This window comes from Gavia stellata, chromosome 4 (assembly GCF_030936135.1).
Source record: "Gavia stellata isolate bGavSte3 chromosome 4, bGavSte3.hap2, whole genome shotgun sequence".
Classification (NCBI taxonomy): Eukaryota; Metazoa; Chordata; class Aves; order Gaviiformes; family Gaviidae; genus Gavia; species Gavia stellata.
Genome location: NC_082597.1, coordinates 2,720,286 through 2,742,226, shown reverse-complemented (window position 1 = coordinate 2,742,226; position 21,941 = coordinate 2,720,286). Strand labels below are relative to the sequence as shown.

The 21,941-nt window shown below is 40.9% G+C and overlaps 1 protein-coding gene across 1 annotated transcript in view; it reads left to right on the top strand.

Annotated features, from left to right (window-relative positions):
- EXOC4 (exocyst complex component 4) overlaps positions 1-21,941 on the top strand; it is a 413,543-nt gene that overhangs the window by 187,620 nt on the left and 203,982 nt on the right. Inside the window, exon 10 of the mRNA XM_059816543.1 lies at positions 5,398-5,494. Within this exon, the coding sequence (XP_059672526.1) occupies positions 5,398-5,494 (97 nt within the window). The remainder of the gene's footprint in view (positions 1-5,397; positions 5,495-21,941) is intronic.

Genomic DNA, 21,941 nt, shown 5'->3' with positions numbered 1-21,941 from the left:
TTTGCCTACACTCCTCGTGGTTTTTTGGGTGCTTGCTGTTTCCGTTGAGACCAAATTAAGATTTCCTGGATGTTTTGGAAAGGGGTTTACGTATTAGACAAATATCTTTGTGTCTGAAAGATTTTTGTGTCTGATAGGATTTAAAGTGTATCGGGGCTGAGGATGAAATGCATTAAGACAGATGCAGCTCCGAAACAATTAGGTAATGCGTTATGGTGCTCTGAAGTGACAGTGTAAGAAATCTCACCTTTTAAAAGTACTCTTATTAGAGGCAGAGAGAGCTTTCCTTACATTGTTGTTAAAAGAAAGGAATTGCTTTATTACTTACTATGATTTTAAAAGGTGCAAGGAGCCTCTTAGGAGATGCTGAGCTACCTCCTCTCTGATGTCTTCACGTCCTTCAAGTAACAGATCAAGAGAGGGAGTGGTTGTGATGATTCCTCTTCAGACATGCTGTTTAAGAGTAATAATTTCCATATAAATCTTGGACCTTTATCGAGAAAATTGTTTCAATTAAAAAATAAGAAACGACAACCTAAAAAAACCCCGAAAATCTAGGAAAAAAAAATATAAACACTCTTATCTCTGTTTTTTTTTTAAATTTAGTGGTAGAGAATTTATCTCGATAAATGAGGAAATCACAGGATGTGTCTCAGTGTGATCTTTTGTTACAAAGTAGGATCAAGCTTTTTCTGTAGCCATGGCAGTCCTTGGTTAAAGAAAGTAACCAGCATTACATTAATTGCGAAATTACAGATCAGGAAGCTCCTTGCAGTGTGTTCCAGGGTTTTGTCTTTAAATGAGGAGCCGTGATTTGTGTGATGGTGTGTATCTGACTTAAGGTTTGCCTTCGGTACTGTTTCAGTGCACAAAATAGGTATAGGAATACCAAGAAGAACTTTTAATTCATTTGCAAAGCACCCTGAGACACTTTCTGAAGAATTCTCATCCTTAGCATTTCTATCATGATGTGCTTCAGTATGTTTTCCATACAGAGTAAATTAGCGATGTCCAGGTATGCCTCAAATGGTGGAGGGCAACTTTGAACTTGAGTTACTTCGTGGCAGAAGAAACTCCCGTTTTTCTGGGGAGATCCCTTGTGGGACAAGAAATCTTGCCATCATCCTTCTGAGACCTGCTCTGTATGTAGATAACAGGACGTTAGCAGTAAACCTGACATATCCATGAAGAATATTTATATTTTTAAAATACTAGGCAGAATAGAAAACTTGAAGCACTCTTAATGTTTGTTCAGACTTTAAATGCCTGCAGAGATTCTGGCTCTCTTGGTAATCTAATGCTTTTTCATATTGAAGCATGACATTTTAGGCTCCATTTCAGAAACATTCAGCTGCGTTACTAATGGACCCGTCTCTGACTCCCACTCGCAGTGGTATTCAGGTGGGCACACTTCATTGCTAGCACGGCGTGAGGTTATCATTAACTGTATGACAAATTTCACTTCACATCAAAAGTTTTTCTTCTTTTTTTTTTTTTTTTGTCTCGTAATTTATTACTAGACAGATTAAAAGCACCAGCTTGCTGATGTAAGGAGCTGCTACAACAATAGTACTTTCTGACAGCTGTGAAAGTTTGGGCTTTTTTTCCTAGTACCTATGAAATACGGCTATTACAGTTTCTTGCCTTACACTAAAAAAAAAAAAAAACAACAAAAACTCAAACTGTGCAACCCAAATGAACGATTTCTGTAGTGTGGCATTGCTGAAGTGATGGTGTATACTCGGCCCGGATGGTTATTGGAGTGCTGTGGACGTCGTGATGTTTTGCATCAGTGCGAGTGGACGGTTAGTCCCGTAGTCAGTGCTTGCAGTCAGCTGTCATGGCAATAAAGTTGAGCACTTACGTACAGTTGAAAATCTTCGGTGCTCACCGGGAATTAGGCGTTACAGCTCCTTTTCCCTGATGAGGCGGATTCTTCTCTTCTGGTCATGTGTTTGTGGCATGCGTTCGGGACAGCCCAGCAGTAAGTACAGTATTTGCATGCTTAGCTCTTATTTCAGAGACTCTGCTAATCATCTTGACAAGGAGGAAAAAAGCAAACAACGGGCATTTTTTCCCCTCTTCCTTCATCTGCTGCCTGTTTTCTGTGGAGCTGCCTGGTATTGGTTTCTTTGGATAAATGATCATTCACCTCCCTGCAAGAGATGCTCTTGGCAGGGATCAGTAAGGATGAAGGCATATTCATGGTGTGTTTTTATGAACATGTTTATTGGGTCTCCAGCACAGGTCATAGTCTGCAGTGGAGGCATTATGTTGGCCGGTCAATGTAAATGCACATTTCAGACCTTGATGTGGTCAGGGAGAGTCCCCACTAGAGATTCCCCCTTGAATTTCCCCTTGAATATCCCAGCAAAGGCATCATAAGCTCTCTCTTGCTCCAGTTAGGGCTTCTCTGCAATGGCTATCATAACAGAACTGCTGCGCTGTGAATTGCGGTAAACGACAGCATTTGCTTTTCTGTACGGTGGCCGTGCACGGATGGAGCTGTGCTGCTGCCGGGCTACAGCAACTTAGTTCAGGGTCCGCAGAGGCACGATGGCAGCATCAAGAGAAGTAAAGGTAAGGGGTGCAGTGCAGGCTGCTGGCATTAGCAAGAACTGTTGCAATGCTGGGTTGTTATTGGTATGTACGGGGCATCATCAGGGATAAGATTTACATCTCAGTGTATTTTTCAAGGTAAAATATTTAAATACAAACAAAATTACTTTTCCTCATAGCTTACACTTACATGCAGAGCATTCATTATTAATAATTGAAAGCTAAGAGTGGAGAAGATGTAAAAGCATATTTTTTCTCAGTGCTGGTGTCCTGTTCTTCTCAAATCTCGCATAATATGGCCAAGCAGATAAGACAGATTGGTTTATTCCTTGCTGTGGAGTTCATCCCAGTCAATAATATTGATTAGTGCAGGGTGACTTGATGTAACAAGAATAACACCCCTTTCTTAATGTGAGCCTATATTTCCTAGTTCATGCCTCAGTAGTTCATGCTTGGATGAATTCTTCAATAAGTCAGTTAAGACACGGACCCCAGTGGAAATTGCAGGGTCTGACATTAATAGAGGAAATGAATAATTTTCTTTTCCTAGAAGTTGCGCATCTTTTTTCCACGATTAAACTGTCACATTGAGCAAGTTAACTTATTAAAATGCATAACGAAATCCCTGAACTTTTTTTTTTAAGAGCTACCTCTTTCTAAATACAACCAGTAAAGTTTTATGAGCTCGGTTCTCAGCTGCTTCTTTGCACTTCATGAGGCCCTATGCTAGCATAGAAAGTATCAAGAAGCTCCGTGTCCTAATGACGCATTTGGGGAGCCGAATTTGCTTTTGGAAATATTGCCACTGCAAGTATCCAGAGTTTGCAGGGATTTCCCACTCCACAGGGAATTTAGTATCGACTCTTTTACCAGGGCACTGAAACAGCATCTTTGAGTCTACACCAGTGATGTGAATTCTTGTACAAAACACTCCTGACCTGGAGGGACCGTTTTGGGTACGGAAGAACTGGCATCGGTGACCTGCTTGGTCCTTGGACGTTGCTGTGAGGTTGCTAACAGGAGGGTCAATTAAATCAAGTCATCGAAGAGGTTTTTTGGTAGATTGGTTGCACGTAATGGCCTAAAGCACATAAACTTGACTTTGAAAAGAAGATCGGAGTCACTCATCGGTTGTCTTCCTCCTCTTACACTTCCCAATTTAGAGACATTTTTCGTCTCGTTTTGAGGCAGACAGATGTCAGGGTCAAAAAATTCAATAATCTGCTGGTGTTGTTTTGATTTCAAGTACTTTGTCATTTTCCTGCCTATAAAGCTATCATAATAATGTGATTAGGTTCTGTATTTATTATTATTCAATCATTAAGGAGAGTTCACATGCAAAATGAAAAGGACTTGGTAACATTTGGGATACACAGACTTTGCCCAAGTTCATATTTGTGGTTATTTGAGGTTTTTAGCCCAAAACCACACTTGCTAGGGCTACTTGTCAGATGATACCAGCAAGATGATGGTCTGTGCTTTGTGGCAAGGGAATATGACCGAAATACAGGGGATTATGCGCTGAATTGCTGCTCATTTCAGAACGAGATTTTTTTCCTGATGCTGTCATTTGCTTATGTGCAGGGCATCTGGTGCGTTCTCCTAAAAATGTTTTCTTCTGGAAGGGTGACAAGTGGACTTTGTTGCTATCGGGAAATGCAAGGGTTTCAGGAAATTGAGATTTGCCTTCCCCCCTTTTTCCTCTCTCAGTGTCCTAGCTTAAGGTCTTTTTGGTCTTAGGAGCTGCCTATGGAAGTAACTTTGGTTCAGACGTGATGACATGCTGGTGGGTGTTTTCATGCCACTCGAAGTCCTTCAGTCTGGGCCTGAGGTGTACGGATAATGCTCTCTGAGCTTGTGTTGTACTACCAAGGAGTGTGCCAAACTCAACACGTTTATTTTTCACGTAGCTGAGAGCCTGTTTGTACACAACTGGAACTCGGGCAACAGCGGCTTTTGCTGGGAAATTAGAAGACTCTGCGTAGGACATGGACTCCTGAGAGACCCAGTAGTGTTAAAAGTAATAAATAAGTTAAAAATTCATGTCACTGGCAATCAAAACCAAGCTATCTTCCAAGGGATTGAACGGTGGCATCATCAGCGAGAGGTGCAGGAGCCTTCCATACAGCAATATGGAAGCAGCAAAATTCAGTGAAGCACTGCTCTTAAAACCCTTTCCAAGCGTTGTGTGCTTCCAAATCCATCTTAGCCACATGGACAAGACCTTGGGTGTTTATTACACGAGATGGAGGCCCTTGTGCTTTTGAGAAAGGATGATTTAAGTGTGTGCTCGTGTGCTGTGTGTTTGGTTTGGGGCTCTTCCAATAGCTGCTAAAGTCACTGAAAATTCAGGCTTGAGGTCCCCATTTGTCAGCGGGGTGAAGCTTTGAAGAACCCTGAGGCTCAAGTCTCTTAATGGTGTCTGGGCATCTCTCATTTGTGTGACAGGTGTCGTGTTAGCACCTCCAGTCCAGTACGCTGGACTTCAGCCCAACTGGTAAATCCATCTCAGGTGGGTGGGAAACTCTTCTGCAGTTGAAACTGGGTCCTGTGCCGTAGGAGACCTGCACTTACTAGTCTTTCTGCAATACTGTCGCTAACTATGGAAAGAGGAGCCTAAAGTAATGTATAAATACTATCTGTATTGTTCCTGTTGCATTAGGAGTACTTTCTCTGAGCACAAAGAGGATAGAAAGAGTGTATTTTCACATTAATTACTGATCTTTCACCAGGAATAAAGCATTTACAGGCAGACCTAAATGTTTAATTATCACTTACTATCTAAAATTCAAGGGATGTTCAGATCTGTTAGACAACTTGTTTCATGTTATTTTCCAGGAGGACCAGATGATAACTTAATTGAAGGTGGCGGATCCAAGTTTGTCTGCAAACCGGGAGCCAGGAACATTACCATCATCTTTCATCCCCTCCTCAGGTAAGCAAGACTTTCTACATATTTCTACAGGTGCAAATAATTAGAATAAGTAGAATTAACCTCCTTTCTTCATGGGCATATTGCCACATCTGAGATAACACCTCCCAGCAATGGTCTTGCTGTAAAGTTGTTGAGGTGCACACGTGTAAAAAGTAATCACTAGTTGAGCTTGTCGCCGATGCTCTTTAAGCTTTGTCAAAATTAACTAGCATGCCAAGTGGGATTGCCTGCCTGCCTGACCCTGTTTCGTTGAACAATGTAATTTATTATTGACCCAAGCTGGGAAAAGTTTAGTTGCAGCCTGCCACAAATTGTTTATCGTGACTGTCCATTATGCTTGTTAAAGAGTCAGAAGGATACTTTGTGAACTGCAAGGTAAGTTCGTTCTTTGATAAAACAAGTATAACCTATGGACTGCAAATTAAATGCCTGATCTAAAGTGCTGTGCCAGTTACTAAAATCTTAGAAATTCAGAGCTCATCAAAGACTGCTGGAACTTTAAAACAGAGCAAGTCAATAATAAGCCTCTTCTCACCCAGTTACCTCTGATACTTTAATTTTGCTCTCTTTACTTTGCAATCTCACAGTTCATCTTCTTAGTTTTGCCGGAATTAAATAATATGACATTTTTCTCGGTTCGTGTCAATCTTCCACCTCTGCTTTTTCCTTGCAGGGTTTTCCTTTATTGTCAGAGATGTCCTTTCCTATACAGTGCTAGCACCTTTAGAGAGCATTTCCCTCCTTCGCTCTGTTTGTATTACTCACTATCATGAGTCACTTAGGCAACAGGGCATGTTTCTCCAGCGCTAAAAACAAGCAATAATAAAATAGTAATAAAAAGTAATTGGAATCTGATCCCCACATGAAGGAATATTCTGACAGCTGTCTTGCTAGCTGAGAAATGCGGTCATTTGTGACTTCTCAGGACTTAAAAACGCAGAGGCAAAGTGCGTAAATTCCTCCAAATTTAAATTTCTGATGTGGTGACTCTAGATATTAGAATAATCTTGAGAACAGCACCTGTTGTGAGGACATATTAAAATTTGTTACGGTTTTTCAGAAATTCCCTTGGAAAAAGGGTTGCATAGATTGTACGCTCTTCGTTTATTGCTAGATGCCCATAATGAAAAGGATAATTTTATAAGCACATTTTGTTTCAACCTCTCTGTCTTTTAAAATGGAAGAAATGTCCTAAAAATAAATTTGCTAGAGCATAATTTATAGTTTTCAGCCATTTTATTATGAGAAAAGATGGACAATGGTTAGGATGCAATATGCTATTCAAGATACGACCACTATGATATGGACTTCAGTCTCTTCACCTTTAATGAATTTACAGGCTTCTTTCAAGCACAGAGGGGGGTGGTAACGCTCTTATTTTTATTGATGAGGTGCTTCACGTTGATTTAGAAACTGCTGAAAATACTTCTTTCTTTCTATTTGCCTTCCTGCTTGATTTTTTCCCCCTTTTTTTGCCATCCGAGTCTAACATGAGTGCTCTGCTTTAAATAGCACTTCTCACAAACACTTCACTTTCATTACCAGCTTGCCAGATAGGCAGTAGAAATAATTTGCTTCATAAAAAATAATTGCATCAAGATTAAGGTATCTGCGTACAATATATTTTTCATGCCAAGCATCTGCAACATCTTAACTTCCTTGCATTGAGTAGTTCATCAATAACTGCGTGAAGAGAAAGAAAGTACTCCGTGACCCAGCTTACCCTTTCCTCACTGCAGAATGGGGTGAGTTTGGGTGTAGGTGAAGACTGTAGAAACTTTTAAAATGTGATTTTTACCTACCTTGATGATCGACAGAGTAACTATTTGGCATGAGTCCTTGCTCTCTTAGTTTTAACTCGTGATCCTCAACTTTGGCATGCGCATGATGCACGGGAGGCAGTGTATCTGGGTGACCATAGGACTGGATTTCTTTTGTTGATAATAATACCCTACAGAGAATTCTGTTCCTGATGGGAGTCGCTAGCAATGACCTGTCCTACCAGCCAACTGACTTACCCGTTCATTCCTGTTCAACTTGGCTATACGTTGCAGGCTGTGGTTGTAAAATGCTGAATACGGTGGACTTGCTAAAATACTGATGTTTGCAATAATTTCTAGCACATCATCTTATGTGTGCGTTCCTTATGGTTCGATCTTTGTCGCCCTTTTCTAGACATTATTGTACTAAGCGTCAAGCTCTCAAGGAGGTAATTGCTGCAGAGGTGTGAAGTTTTCACTTGCTTTATTTTCCATTTGTTGTCAAGGTTCTTTATGGCCTGCCTCAATCATCTTTCATCAATGTCGTTCGTACAGGCTTAAGATGAATCTGTTTTGAATTCAAAATGATCAATATTTTATTTAGAAGGGGGGTTTTTTTGTTATTTTTATCAAGTTCACATAAATATGTTGACGGAGAAGTTTTAGCACTGTATGGTCCAGCTGATTTTATTAGGAAGCCAAATGCTTCTGAAAGTATTAAGCTAACTGGATCACTGAGAAACCAGATGCTGGTGTGATGATTTAAAGCCTGAGCAGGGCATTAAGCAATGGCTTTAAAATGTAATTCAGCACAGTAATGTTTGGTGGGGAGTTGTAACCAGAGCATTTATATTAATCAGTCTGAATTTCTCTCTTATACTACTGGTATGAAAAGTGTCGTCTATCCCATCAGAGAGTTGCACGATCACAGTGTTAAGTTTACCGGTTAGAATAGCCTTTTTTTGGTTTTGGTCTTTTTTAATTTACAAATTGAGACTAAGCTTGGCTCCAGATCCTTTTGAAGAAGACAGTCAGCAGGCTTGCAGGGGGCTGTACATTAACCCCCATATCTCCAGTAATGAAAGTTTGTTTAGAGAAACTCTTGACTTAGAACCATGGAGAGTGTAAGGGCAAATACACACAAATGGTTTTCAAAGTCTTCCTTCCCTCAAATTACTTTAGAGCAACGAGCCAGAGTTGGGAAGTGAGATGTTATGTCGTTTGGGATGTGGGTCCCTAATTTCCACTAGGACAACTGAGGCGCACCAAGCCCCAGATTAATTACCAGGACTTAATGACACCACCACACACGAAATAAATGAATAGTGAATTTTTGGAAGACAAGTGGGTATTCTAGCAGAGATGATTGCTGGGAATAGATTTCACTAACTACATATGAAAACTAATTGCACTTACAAATTGAAGAGGAATACACATCTGATTTTCCTTAATTACATATTGCGGGAGGTGTCAAAGTATAAAAGTTACCAAAAGAGTCCAGTTGCTTTCTTCATCCTTCGCTGCTAATCAGCATCTGCTTGGATCGTGAAAGCGCTGGTGTCACTGGTCTGTGGACTAACATCTCCCGTTGGAGGAAGGAAACGTGTGGGATCAATGCTGAAGCCCTTACGTTGTGGAATATTGAACAGCCTGAGTGATGTCTGTTGTAACATTTGTTTGGTGGGGATTTTTTGTTGTTGTTGTTTATTTGTTTCAGCTGGCATTTGAAAGGCACTTGGCTCTTCAGGGTAATAATCATTTTACATATGCTTTTTAGAGTATGTTTATTACCAGACAATTGAAGAACAGATGTCTACAGTCTTGAGGCTTAAGGGGGAGGGACGGGAGGGACCGGAGATGGAGGGGATGATGGCGTTTGGAATCGTGAAAGCACCGCTGATGCTAACTCACTTGAACGTTGTTTGGATATTGGGTATTAAGGCTGCGAGGGTATCCATTTATTAATATCAGCCACACTTCGTTAAGATCAAGCAGCAATTAAAAGGGTTGTAGGATGGAAGAGAAAGCAAAGTGTTCAGCGATTCGGAAGAAGCAGTCGCTTCTAAGCAAGATTGTGTCCTTGGGAAGAAGTGGACTGGAGAGGCTAACTTGGCTTGGCACCCTTTACCTCTCTGTGGAACGGGCACTGTCTGTCTTGGGGGATCTTGCCCTTTGCCGGATGGGAAGAACTGCACCATGTCAGTGATGTTCTAATCACTGCCTTTGATTTCAAAGTCTGGAGAGTAAGAAAGTGAAAACCAAAGTGTTGATGTATTAGAGTACCAAAAAAAAGGGGAAGAAGGAAAGGTAAAATTACTGATTTGACTCTGCTGATGTTGTTTGGGATGCAAAGACTAAAGTTTAACACTCCGGTGTGTGCGTGGTCCAAGGCACTGCAAAGTTTGCTTGTTCTTGGTATTTTGGATTGATCAGATTGGGGGAAAAGAGCAGGTAATAATTTGACATTTTAATTTAACAATTAAATGATTATGTTCATTTATACTGGTTTCCACCATTTAAAGCAGTAGGCTTTTAACTTGATAGCATTTTTGGAATTTCCTGTTTCTTCCAGTTATGTTAATGCTAATAAAAGAGTGATTGCTCTTTTAATAAATAAAATAAATGCTTTAGGGAATAATCAAGGAGGATAGTAATTTACTTTTGCTGCCTGTTGATATTGGCATGTTCTTCACCAACTGGTGGCAATCAGCTCTGAACTGCTGAAGGTCAAATTTGAGATTTCAGACTCCACTGGTAACCTGTCCATGGGAGGGAGGTGCACAATGTACAGAATATGTACATACACGCAGGTACATATGTATTAGCAGGGCTGGTTTAGCTTTCCATGCTTTGGGAATAATCGTGTCAAGCTTCCATTTAATTCAGGATATGTCAAGATAAAAGGTACTGTACGTAGAATTTAGATCCTCTGTTTATTTTGGAAATGTTGGGAGGGGGTGGCAAAGTTGTCATCGGTTCCTGTGGGGCATCTGTGTCCTTCGGTCTTTGCGAGCATCAACTGCTGCTGCAGCTGAGCAGCGTTCATAACCACGTAACTGTACTTGATAAAAAACTGTGTGTGTAACTAAGAACCCGCGGGTACCCCGCTGATAATCCCTTTAGTTAGTGTATTTGTATAGCTATAATAATAAACAACTAATTTGATTTTGAAATATGCTGCAATATCTTGTAGTTGTGTACTATAAAATTACTATTTGATAATATGTGGAATGTGTTATTTGGGAAGCAAAAGGAGTGTGAGAATTAGATTAGTTTGTTAGTTACATTTAGTATGCTTAGACTATGTTAGATGATACCAAGTATGTTAAGAAAAATATGTGGTATTTTATCAGTCTAATAAGTCTAATATTGTTATTAAAGTAGATGGAAAATGACAAATAATCTTAGGGCACAGATAGTGCTAAATAATGAGAGCTGATGTCTCTAGCTTTTTGGAATCGAACCTGAAATACTTCATTTTAGAGAGATCAATAAAACTGACTCAGGCAGGGAGGGGGAACTTATTGTATTAACTGCTTAAAGTTGGTATTTCTGATTGAATAATATTCAGGGGATAAGGGGTTAAGTAAAAAAAAAAGTCTGAGATGCTGTTATGTACACAGCAAAATGTTATTTGCAAACTTCTAAAGTCAGTGACCCCTTAAAAATATAACCATCCAGATTCCATGAATTCTCTTTTTTAAGTCTTACATTCAGACATATCCCTTATCTTCAAAGAGAGGGGGGAAAAAAAATCACTTAGTTAATCTAAATCTCGCTCTGCTAGGCAGGAAATATCTTCCCTTCGGAGAGGGAGGCTGTGGAGGCAGGGAGATGGTGCCTCTCCCCAGGCTCTGTGGCGCGGCGAGAGAAATGGGGCTCAAATCAGGAGATCTCGACTCCTGCTTCTCGTTACGGTACTGGTAGTCACCGTGATGCTTGATATTCCCATCTTTATTTTGGAATCGTTAATACTCATCCTTGAGTGTGACAGATGCTTGATGCAACTTTCCATACACTCGCTGTTTACTTCAATTGACCTGAATTGAAATCTCAAGGGAGCAATTTGACACCCACCTACTGAATTCGTTTTCTCCCCTTGGTTTAATGAGTGTTTAGAAGACATTTAGTTGACGAGTCCCTTGCTGTTGACATTTAGTACTTTATATCTGTCAACAGCGAGAATGAATGTTTCTTGCAGGCGAATCCTAACTCTTTTCTCTTTGACAAGCTCTCATAAAGTCTGCGTCGCTGAATTATAAAGACACGTTTCAGAAGAGCTTCTTGTTGTGACACCGCTAAGAAAAGGTTTAGTTCTGACTGAGGCCATCGCAGAAACGGGGCACACGCATGGGGAGGGGATGGGGAACAGCTTCACATTTTGTGCTTCCCCCCCACCCCGATGCTTTATGAGAACTGACAGTCTTACTGTGTGTGTCTGATTAAAGATGACAGTTTATAAAAACCTTAAGGTAAGGCTGTTCATTTTCGATGACAGAAAATAAAGCAATCCCCCCACTACCTCCCACACAAACAAAAACTCTTACACGCCAAAAAAACTCTTAATATGTGATGCATTGATTTTATATTGTCTGTCAGAGAATGTGCTTCAGCAGATCAGTCAAGTTTTGAGTTTTCAAACATGCTTCATCCATACGGGAAATCAACAGCCTGTCAGAAACTTCACATGTCTCCAGCTCCTCCTTTCCTTCAGATGAAATACAACCTGAAGGAACATAGAAATTTTGACATTTGCAAGAACTTACACTGAATAGCTGAAAACAGTGTTAATTCAATTCCATGATAATGAATTACTTCTAACCCGTATTATGTTCGTCAAGCCAACAAAGTACTTCTAGCTCATTTCTTAATAGAAGCGCGCTTAAGTTTAGTTCTCGCATTTAACTCATGCAGCAGGATTAAGGTTCCCCATATTGCTGAACACTTTTTATTATAGTGTAAGTAGAGATTTATGGTGACATATGAGTTTTCAGGGACTTATTTACTCCTTTTGAATACTGTGTCACAAGACCCAAGTTATGTCTTAGAACAGAATAGTTCCAGTTGGAAGGGACCTACAGTGATCATCCAGTCCATCTGCCTGGCCACTTCAGGGCTGACCAAAGGTTAAAGCATGTTAAGGGCTTTGTCCAAATGCCTCTTAAACGCTGACAGGCTTGGGGCATCGGCCACCTCTCTAGGAAGCCTGTTCCGGTGTCTGACCACTCTCTCAGTAAAGAAACGCTTCCTAATGTCGAGTCTAAACCTCCCCTGGAGCAGCTTTGAACCATTCCTACACGTGCTATCCCTGGATCCCAGGGAGAAGAGCTCAGCACCTCCCTCTCCACTTCCCCTCCTCAGGAAGCTGTAGAGAACGACGAGGTCATCCCTCAGCCTCCTTTTCTCCAAACTAGACAAGCCCAAAGTCCTCAGCTGCTCCTCATAGGACATTCCTTCCAGCCCTTTCACCAGCTTTGTTGCCCTCCTCTGGGCGCATTCAAGTACCTTCACATCCTTCTTAAATTGTGATGCCCAGAACCGCACACAGGACTCAGGGTGAGGCCACACCAACGCTAAATACAGCAGGAATGACAGCAAGTCTTGAGATACGCCCGCAAACCATGTGTAGATCTGCTCATCTGGCTCTTTCCCAAAGAGGTGGTGAGCATGGCTGGTGGATGTGGGTTAAGAAGTTTGCAAAAAGTGCTGGTTTCATCCTGTGCAAAGAGTAATAATCATGGGGTTTCCCACCATTAGAGGAGTTGATGTTGGACTGGAAGAGGGTTATTTTTGATTTTTTGAGCTTGCTGTAGCATTACACAAAATTTTAACATGGACATAAGCCAGCACATCTTGTATATGGACTTGTGAATTTATTGTTCATGTAACTGGTGTTTTACTAAGTCTAATCAAAATAGTACAATTATTAGTAAGTAGACTTATGGTGAAATTACAATAGAGTTATAAAAAACCCAGGATTTATAGACCAGATTATCAAGTTACTACTAATTCTCTTTAATATTTGAATTAAAAAAAAAATAGTCAAGTCTGTTCTGCCCATGACGGTAATTGGTAAGGGATCTTCATGTCTTTTTCTTGGCCCACAAGCTTTTCCATCTTATTTTCTGCCCCCTGCCCTCTTAGAAGAGGGGGAGTGAGAGGGCAGCTGGGTGGGGGTCTAGCAACCAGCCAAGGTCAACACACCACCAGAAGCTACTCTGGTCTTCCCAGGGTCTTACAGATACCAGCAAATCTTTGCAGAAGGCCTAAGAAGGAAGACAATAAATCTGAGGAAATTCATTTTGGTGGGTCTTGTCCGATGCCAGGTGTGGCAAGTAGTCTGGGGAATTCCTCTTCTATTTCCCACATCACTGGATCTAATTTTAGGTCGGAGTGTTTCCTTACCCAACAGCCAGCTAGCCAAGGCCTCTGAAAGTCAGCTCCACTAGCACGTTTTCCAGGCCTAAACACTTAAAAAATAAAATAAAATGTGTTTTTCCTTAAGAGAGTGTAATATACCTGGAATTCTTTGGCTTTCTTTTAGCTCTGTTTCCGTGTAAAACTGTGTGTGTTAACTAACATCTAGCTAATTCTACAATTTTACAAAGGTGTTCTCAGATGAAGTATCTTACCTGTACATACTCATATGATGTCTGCAAATTTGTTTGGCAAAATATATATATAAAAATATATAAAAACACGCCAAACCTGGGAAAGAGAATTATTTTCTTTCCATTAATCCACACCTCTCCGACACAGAACTTGCAGGCAGCCACACTGACCGACTGATTTGCTGCCCGTGCTTTACCCAGGCAGACAAATGAACCAGTTCAGATTATTGTAGCGGGGACCTGCAAGTTGAGACAGGGCGTGTAAAACGGGTAGCTTGCTTTCGAAAGAAACTTGGATCATGTGCGTACTCAAACTGGCTATAAATTATCATCGCCTGATGGCACCTTGTTAGCAGGATAGGTGCAAGAAGTTGATTAGAGACGGGGAGCAACCTTCCTTTGTTAGCAGAAGGTCATCTTTCAGATTGCAACTGAGACGGAAGGAAAGGAGCTGGTCTAGGAGAAGCCTGGACCAAAAATTGCACTTTTATTTTTTTATTTTACTAGTTACATGCTAATGTGTTACACGGAACATTCTGCAGATGTTTGTAGGTGGTATATTCATGAAATGAGACGTTAAATATGATTGAAATGGGTCTTACATGCATTGAAGTATATAGATTTTCTTCTTTCTTTTCCTCTTCCCCCCCCGTCCCCCCAGAAGCATGAGCATCGTGGTACTTAAAAACCTGTTGGTCAGAAAAGCATTTAGCAAAGCTGGAAGGGAAGAGTTGGATCCATCTTTTTAATTCAACCATCTTAGGTACGAAATGCCTTAACATTGGAATGCTTTCAGGAGCCTGAGTTTCAGAGAGATCCGCATTTAATGCTTTGGCTTATCAGACACTATAAATCTCTTCAATCGCAAGGTGAGATTCTGCCATGCAGGAGCTGGTGCCTTTCTAGCAGCTCAGTTGGCATCGGGGAATGAACTTCCCCAGCAGCGAAAACATGCTTTAATAGCACCAGCTTTAATTTCAAATATAGCAAGTGCTACTCTGGCGCTGCAAAAAAAATCTGCAAAGCAACAGAAAAAACTCACAAGGCAAAAATAGAAAAGCATCCTTCATTTTTCTTGTGGAAGAAAAGGGGAAAAAAACTTGACAAATTTTAAGTTTCTAATCTGGCTTTGGAAGCTGGTGAGAAAATACATTTGTGAGGGCTTTCCCTGAATATCATAGGGGAAATCCAAGGAGGAAAACCTAGTGTGGCTGAAGTCCCAGTTACAGCGTTATGGCCCTGAAAAGCTTGGGAGGGCGCATGTGCTTACGTTCATAAAGCTTCATGAATTTTCAGTTGCGATACAGGAGACCCGTTTCTTGACGAAAACAAAAAAGGTGATTCCTGTATTTTGTATTTACTGTTAAAAATAAAGATATAAAGCCCAGAATGACAACACTTTTTGGACCCCATTTCCCCCGTAGAGCCATCAGGGGAACATGGGTATGAAAAGAAATTGTTTAAATTTTTTATAAGTGTTATTTTTTTATATAAAGATCGTGTTGTTTAGCCAAAGGGTCTTCTTGGAAAAGCCTTTGGTAGTGAACTGGAATTCCTTTAGTGTTGGGCCACTCATGTCGGAGCTCTCTGCTGTGCGTTTTAGCTAGGTTATTCTTGCTGGGTTTTTGCAAAGCTGTTTAAAACCTTACGTAGAATTTAAAATCTTGTAATCTGGGGAAACTGTAGCTGTAATCCCGGTTAGAGCACAGAGGTGAATTTCAGTCTCCTCCAGGGATACTAAAAGGGAAAAAAAGAGATTTTTCAAAGTATTTAAATTTCACCTGTGATTTCAAAGAGTAAAATCTGAGATGTTTATTTCAACTATTACCCTCTTCAGTTTGCTAAACAGAGCTAAAACTAACTGTTTTCAAGTTACTTCACCAGTAACCTGCATTTTCCCATTCTGCTAAATTCTGTCATGGATATTACAGTGTGGGACCCTCATTTATTCCTGTTTTATAGAGCAGGTTCTTTGGTCCGGACACATGGGCTGTGGCTGCACAACCACTTGCAGGGTTTTCATGCTGCCCCAAAGGCGCATGGCGAAAGTGAAGTCCTGTTAGCATGGTAGGAGATGCCTTCAGACATACAGAATTGTTTTTTGCTGAAATACTCTTTAGGAGTTTAATTTTAAATTCTGCTAGTTTTTAGAGATCTGCAGAACAGCCATAAATAAATTTGCAGGACAGAAGTTGGCCCTTATTTAGGTTATTTTGGATCCCAGGCATCTTGAATGCTGGATAGATCAGCAGTAATTGCACATTGTGTAATACCACTGCTAAGCACTTCTGAGGTTCCTTTCGTCTGATAACTTCCAAGCTTTTCAGAGACGTCAATTCATTAACACCTCAGTGTGAAATTGCTCTATACGTGAAAGTCCTGGTTATGCGACTGCCAGGGATGAAGCCGTTGCGGATGAAGCGTCGAGTTGAACAGTCATAAAGTCTGTGCAGATTTGGAATAGGCAGAACAGAACTGAAAGTCATGAAGTCCCACTGTTATTAATCAAGGTCCAGATTTTCCATTTTATTGTTACTTTGTCTCTCCGGGTTGTATTTTTACAAATAGGTTTGTTCTGGGGGGTGCAACAAGTCTGTGACAGCTTAGTTTAGCTCTGAGAGTCCTTCTGTAGCCTGATAGCGACGGCTCTGCTGCCTGCTCATACTTGGGTGCTTTAGTCAACTTCCACTTGGGTGACTTAGTCAACTCTGAGGACTACATCTAGCACAACGTGGTACGAACGCCAGCTTTCTTCTCGTCATTGCATTCCTTAAAGCCAGATTCTTCTGCTGGCTTTGAAAATGGGAATATTCTTTCTGGAGACCATGTCTGAAATGTAGATGAAATGCTGGGAGCCTCTTAGCGTAGGGCTGGTGAACCCACTCCCACGTGGTAGCAGTAAGGCCAAGTGGAAGTGGTCTCAGACCATGTGTCTGACACCATTCAATCACTTCTGCCTCTGCTTCCTTCTCTGTAAATTGGAGATAACTCTTATTCCACACGGCAGTTCCGTAGTTTCTCATCTGTAGATGAATAGCGCTGTCAGACCACTAACCGTGGCTGTTCTGTGGTGTGGGGTTTTATGGACAGTTAAGTGCTTCTACACTCAGGGACAGGGCATGAACAGGAGAGTACGAAGCTGTGTTTCTATCGAGGTGGACTCCAGTGAATCACAGCTTGTCTAAGTGTTATGGATGTTTATTTGAGTATATGGACACCAGTAAATAGTTTTGTTCCTGGAGAAAATCCAGACAGTGACATATCACCCGGAATTTAGTTTTTGAAACAGACCTTTAGCTGCAATTGCTGCTCATGATAGTGGTGACTTGAGATTTCAGGAGCCCAGTAGGACCAGTTAAGGCCTTCGCCCTAGTTCTGTACCTTGAGATTAGTTGGTTTCTGGGTTTTTTTGCTGTGGAAATGCTAAAACAAATGTTACAAAATAGCAGAAGCTAACAGCATCTCTTTTTTCCCAGTCTTTGTTGTGACTTAAGAACTAATCCTGGCAATAATACTTAAAACTAACAGAGTGGTGGTACCAGGGATGCTAATTGATGTAATAATTCCTCTGAACACAAAAGCACTTTTTATTTAGGTTATATTTTGGCTGCCCCAGCTGATTTATCATAGGATGAAAAGACTACGGAGGAGGCAGTGTGCTAGCAGTGCTGTGTATACTGTAAAATGTAATGATGATCAGCTTCTGACTGAAGGCTTTAGTGGCTTTAATAATTTTTGGTGACTTTTTTGAGTAATTTCATTATCTCTGCAGTAACAGTAAGAGAGTGGGTGTTTTCAAAGTTAAAAAACCAAACCAAAAATGTTTATACTCTGTAAGGTCAAATAACATTGCTAAATAAGTGCAGATCCCTCAAAAATTGTCTGCTCCTTGATTTTGGGTTACCCAAGTTGATAATTTTTAGTCCTAAACCAGGTTCAGTGGACATGAGATGTCATTGTTCTGAATACAGAGAAGAGTTGGAGACCTTCAGGAATAACACTAAATACAAGAAGAAGAGAGAAATATCAGGAAGCGTCAGGTTTGATTCTCTTCTAATAGGTCTCCGGAGCTCTCAGAAGAAAGTCACCATTCTGCTGCATTTGGAGGAGGACGAGGGACAGTCACGGAGAACCGTGGTCTGGTGGATGGCCAGACGGTGGAGAAATCACAGCACAGAAAATCAAATCTGCTACATGGAGTGGGAAAGTTTAAATGCTCTGAACTTTTATAATACTACAGGGAGGAAATAAACCCATCCTCTTTCGCTACATCTTCACAAAAGGTGAAGACAAGCCTTCAGTCTAGAATCATTCTTCATTTTATTTTACGGGGCTGTGCAGTTTATCACTGCAATCCATTCCTTGCTGTGAAACTCATCCCTCTCAATACATACCGTATAACTGATTTTAATGAAAACGGGTCTTGCAATTCACTCTGAAAATCAGACTGGGCCTGCACTACATGTAAATTGTTAATCTGATCTGAAAGCAAATTGTTGTTAAAAAGCAATAGAAGTTAATTAATTGCAAAGAATCTCTAGGTTGCTAGTTGCTATCTTTTCTTACCATTGGTATTTCGCTCTCTCTCCTTTGCCTGGCTCCTAAATTATTGTTTCATCTCCTTCCCAGGCAGCGTTCTTCCTAATTCTTTAAGTATTTGGGAGTAGTTTCTGCTTCCTGTTGATCCGGGTCAGTCTTTCTTCTGTATAAGAGGTGCCAAACTTGCTGCTATGTGATCTGCCGATAAAACAATTCATCCAACCTCTGCTCATCTGCCTTTTTCCCCAAAGTCCCCACCGCTGGCATGTGTCCGGTCACACAAGAGGTGCATCCATTCCAGCCGTGTGAAAAGCATGTTTTTCGTTGTCTGATGGGAGGAGATCTGCCATGTGCATCCCTCAGGAGCCTCCTAAAGAAGATGTTTGGCACCCCTTCCATATTAAAAAGACCAAACAGAAGTTGTCAAGGACAGAGAACTATTGTTTGAGTAAGCAGAATGGGTACTTATTATCAGTTTTAGATACGCCCAGGCCAATAGTTAAGTGTTTTTTTTCTGGTTAGTTTGATGAAAGGCAGTAATGGGTTTAATTGCTGGTTGTCATTTGTAATGTAGTATATGCAGTATTAGAGTTATTCTGATAATGTGTTGTAATTACCCGCCATCAAGCGTTTTACAATGTTAAAAATATGATCTTTGAAGTAACGTAGCTAAGTTCTTTGAATTGAAGGCAATAGCTATTGAGAGTACAATATCATTTAAAAACGTCAATCAAGTCAGTTAGATAAACAAAATGAAGATGGTGGGGTTTTTTCCATAAACTCTTCCTGTGCCCTTAAACCATCCCGAAAGCTTGGCAGAATAAGCAACATGCCTGGAGGGCTGATAAATAAAAGCTATTTCAGAGTTCCCTGCACACACGCCTGGTTTGAAAAGTATTGTGCGTCTTGCATAAAGCGCTATCCAGAAAGCCTCTTTGTGTTCAAACCCAAAGGGATTACTATTCTTTTTGGCTTTGCTATAGTAGGAAAGAAAAACTCTCTTAGGTAGTGTTGCCCCTAATTCTGCGTGAGAAAGGATCGTGCTAAATGGTAGATGGGACAAAGTTTTTTAAAAAGGCAGAGGTTTCAATTTGCATTGACCTTATCTACGCGCACAAATGAATCAACAGATGCAAATGAAGCTGAGCAGGCTGAACTACCAAATTTGTATGCTTAGTTGCTTCGGTCGTGTGCCTAGTCTGGCAAAGAAAAGGGGAGGGAGAGGAAAAAAAATCTGAAGTCTAATGAATAGAAGTGTGGCTCCCAATGACCTTTACCTACTGTTATAATTTTGATGTAGAACAACCAAATTCCTGAAGATGTTTAATCAGCAAAGTTGAATTTTGATGAAACCACGTGCCACAGTCCCATTACTGCTGCAGAAATTAATTATAATTCATAGCAATATTCTGGATTCATAAGGATTAACACCAGTGAACTGTCACCTTTTCACATTCTTTCCATCCTTGGTGTCGTAAAGCCTAATGTATGATAGAAGCAATGTGTGCTCGCAGCCCAGCAAGCCAACCGTATGCTGGGCTGCATCACAAGCAGCGTGGCCAGCAGGTCGAGGGAGGGGATTCTGCCCCTCTACTCCCCTCCGGTGAAACCCCACCTGCAGTACTGCGTCCGGCTCTGGGGTCCTCAGCACAGGAAAGACGTGGACCTGTTGGAGCGGGTCCAGAGGAGGCAGCAAAAATGATCAGAGGGCTGGAGCACCTCTGCTGTGAGGACAGGCTGAGAGAGTTGGGGTTGTTCAGCCTGGAGAAGAGAAGGCTCCGGGGAGTCCTTACTGCGGCCTTTCAGTACTTAAAGGGGGCTTATTAGAAGGATGGGGACAGACTTTTTAGTAGGGCCTGTAGCAATAGGACAAGGGGTAATGGTTTGAAACTAAATGAGGGTAGATTCAGACTCGGTATAAGGAAGAATTTTTTTACGATGAGTGTGGTGAGGCACTGGCACAGGTTGCCCAGAGAGGTGGTAGATGCCCCATCCCTGGAAACATTCCAGGTCAGGTTGGATGGGGCTCTGAGCAACCTGATCGAGTTGAAGATGTCCCTGCTTATGGCAGGGGGGTTGGACTAGATGACCTTTAAAGGTCCCTTCTGACCCAAACCATTCTGTGATTCTATGACTCTATGATAAGTAACCCGCATTGATAAGTGAAACTCCACGCGCATTCAGATGTGCAATTTATTTGGGTAACAAAGCATCAGATGAAAGGTAAATTAAAACATTATGTATATAGTCTATATTTTTAGCCTGTAGTTTTGATTAAGAGGTTTAAATTGATCGCATCTTTTTTTTTTCTGCAGGGAAGCGCATGTATATGTGTGGTCTCATGATGGGACTCATATGATTGCAAACCCTCTAAAATCATGACCCAGAATTTCCCCTAGCCCATGGCATTTAAGAAATTATTGTTCCTCTAATTTAACATACGTTGCCAAAAAAGAAAGATGAAAAGACCAATGGTGTGACAATAGTGACATTTTTCTTCTTCCAAAGAGAAGATGAAATAAAATCTTTCTTATAATTCTTTCAAATTCCTGAAGCTCAGGTAGATCTTGTCAGAGACATGTCTGACGTTCAGGTGGCCTGCCGAATTTTAAGGGCAATTTAAAATATGTTGTTTTCCTCTCCTTTTCATACAAAATCAAACTGAGAGAACCGGGGCTGACAGTAGGTTTTTACAGAGCTTAATAGGCGTAAATCTCTCTCTGGATGGAATTAACATCAGGCATGAAGAGCCCAGCTCGGGGAGAAGATGATGTCAGTGTCGCCAACGGGCATTTTCTAAGACTTCCCTGTATTTGGTGGCAAGTCCCAGCAGCTCAACACAGAAAAAAGTCAAATTGTCAAAAGTCATTAGTGGTTGTCACTTCATAGACCTTCACGCTGGAGTTCCCCCTTTGGAATTTCAGTGGAATGATTTTTTTTTCTTCTTCTTCAAGTAAGTAGGACAATCAGATGTTGTACAAAACTGCCGGGATTTAACCCATTCATAGCTTTTTGATTATGGCTGCAAAGAAATGGTGAATTTAGGAGTTTGAGGTTCAGTTCCATGCTCTGCCAGAACCTTTGCTACTTCTAGCAGGTCTTTTTATATCCAGATCTCCAAGGATGCGTTTTGAAGCTTGATTTCATCAGAGATGCAGGCGTTTGGGGTATGGGTAGGTAAGCTTTGCTGAAACTGGTTGATTTAGGACGTACCGACTTCAGTACATCAGACCGTTTGATTCACGGCATTTCTGCATTGTTTTACCTCTGGTTTTTTTCAGGTAGTCTCCAAACACTGTTATTTTAGTGAAGTAGCATTTTAAATGAATTGCCTGAGAAAGATCTGTAGTTGCCCTGTTTCCATTGTTCTTTGTAAAACGAAACAGGTCAATGCTAAATGATGCTATTTGCCTGTATTTATAAATGAGCACCCTTTCCACAGATTTGTTGCTTGGTTTCTGATTAGGAACCTCTGGATTGTTAATTGGAGCAGTTTGACAAAGGAATGAGGGGACTGATTAAGTAGGAGGTAAATAA